The 2500-nt window shown below is 43.2% G+C and overlaps 1 protein-coding gene across 20 annotated transcripts in view; it reads left to right on the plus strand.

Moving 5' to 3' along the window:
* LOC134454608 (muscleblind-like protein 1) overlaps nt 1–2500 on the plus strand; it is a 245836-nt gene that overhangs the window by 230338 nt on the left and 12998 nt on the right. For 18 of the 20 annotated variants that reach the window (XM_063205684.1, XM_063205690.1, XM_063205695.1 and 15 more), the window contains one exon: nt 1794–1944. In XM_063205684.1, coding sequence (XP_063061754.1) covers nt 1794–1944 — 151 coding nt within the window. The remainder of the gene's footprint in view (nt 1–1793; nt 1945–2500) is intronic. The other 2 variants (XM_063205687.1, XM_063205696.1) reach the window with 1 other exon arrangement.

Here is a 2500-nt window from a genome sequence, read left to right on the forward strand (position 1 = left end):
ACCTCTGCTTGCTGTTTATGTTAATGCGCTTGAACCCCATTGGCCCATTGCCCATCATGTGCTCGCTGCCTGCTAATTAAGACTCAGTCGGCTGTCAAATCACTGAAGCGACCCCACGAGGCCACCTTTGACCTGGTACTATGACCTTTCACCTTTTAGCTTGGCATGTAGCTGTACAATAGATATAGTAGACTTCTAAACTAAAACATTGTAAACAAAAAAAAAATCAAATTCTTTGTTTCGTTCTTTTATGTTCGTTTTTCTGTTTTGTTTTGTTTTTCTTTTCGTTTGCTAATCTTTCATGAAAGGGGTGATCAGTTGACCACAACACAGCCAATTTGTAATCAAAACTATTCAAAGAATTGTGTGTCAAATATTTCAAAAATTACCCATTGAAATTGCACAAGTGTATTTCAGTAGATGAAATACTCTTACTACATAGGTCATGGCAGTCAATTCATCACCCTTACTTCAGTGCAAGACAATAGGAGGGCAAATTAATAGCAGGTTTTATGTAATGTGGCATGAATTATCTTTTTGTTTTCAATTAGACTAACTGTACTTAATTCTCGTTACTTAGCATCTAATAACCTTGCATGCTGGTCCTTTTGGTTTCTACTAGTCTTGCATGTGTAGTTTTTTGGGGAATGGGGGGTGTCCGTATAGACAGAGGAGGCAGGATGAACACGGATGATCTCGATTACAGTCATGGGAGTTGGCAGTGCACCCCTGTATTTTTAAACAGCCTTTTGTTCACACCTCAGTTTGCTTACACCTCTATGGTCAAGAATCTTGAGATCTGTAAATATGGATATTCTCTTGTGCTCCGTTTGGCAACCTGACTCTTGCTTCCGACCTGTTCCAGACCTAGGGCCTATGCTACACAGCTGGTTCAGGGGTAAACCAGTTTAAGTGAAGAGGTAAATAATCTAATAGAAGAGCTTGGAATCCTCGTTTTCGTAGCCTCTTACTGCAGATGGGGTCGCCGGCGGACCTATTCACTATTTGCTGAAAATACTACATCATAACTATGACAGTACATAGAGCCTGAAGTAACAGATTAAGACATAGCCTTTTCAATTTTGGTGACAGTAGGGTTATAACATAGGCTCTGCGCCAAGGGCTTAAGAAAATGAGGACTCCAGGCTCTTCTATTAGATGATTTACCTCTTAAGTTAACCTGGTTTACTCGAGAGCCAGCTTTGTAGTATAGGCCCCTAATGTACTGAACTGGGCCAGAAAAGAACCAGGTCAGGGCCAGTGCTGGCAGAACAGCGCTTCAGCTTCAGCTTACTGTGTGGAGCAATATCCTGAGTGTATCAGTTAGACATCAGTTAATCAAAGTTCAGAACCAATAGTTTACTTTAACATTAGCTTTGTGAGAATGATGCCTGCTTTACTTTCATTGTTTGCTCTATAGTGGTGTCGTTTATTTTTCCTTTCTTTACGTTTCTTTTTTATTATTATGATTTTTATGACCTTGTATATATGCCTTTTATGTGCAGATTACTTTAATGTATGCACCAATGTCTTGCTTTAGAAGGAGTAGAATAGTTCACCGCTTGCTTGCTGGTTGCTTTTTAAAATTTAAAAATGATACATAAAATGATACAATACATACATATTTTGCTTTTAATGACCTCTAACAAGAGTTATGTTCTCTCTTGTCTCTTTCATCTCACCTGTCATTCCTTTTATTTTATTTTGTTTTCATTTATTTTTGGCTCCTCCCCCTGTACTCAAACCCCTCCCCCTTCCCCCCTTTCCTTTCCTCCCCCCCATCTGATTGGCAGGGACTCCCGCCCGTCTTGCCTCCATTACCAAAGAGACCCGCACTTGAAAAAACCAACGGTGCCACTGCCATGTTCAACGCTGGCATGTTCCAGTACCAACAGGCTCTCGCCAACATGCAGTTCCAGCAGCAGGCCGCCTTCATACCGTCAGGTAGGGACCACCTCAGACAACGTACACACACACACACACACACACACACACACACACACACACACACACACACCACACACACACACACACACACACACACACACACACACACACACACACACACACACACACACACACACACACACTTCATACCGTCAGGTAGGGACCACCTCAGACGACGCACGCACACACACACACACACACACACACACACACACACACACACACACACACACACACACACACACACACACACACACACACACACACACACACACACACACACACACTTCATACCGTCAGGTAGGGACCACCTCAGCTGACGCACACACACACACACACACACACACACACACACACACACACACACACACACAAACACACACACACACACACACACACACACACACACACACACACACACACACACACACACACACACACACACACACACACTTCATACCGTCAGGTAGGGACCACCTCAGACGACGCACGCACACACACACACACACACACACACACACACACACACACACACACACACACTTCATACCGT

Source organism: Engraulis encrasicolus, chromosome 8 (assembly GCF_034702125.1).
Source record: "Engraulis encrasicolus isolate BLACKSEA-1 chromosome 8, IST_EnEncr_1.0, whole genome shotgun sequence".
NCBI lineage: Eukaryota > Metazoa > Chordata > Actinopteri > Clupeiformes > Engraulidae > Engraulis > Engraulis encrasicolus.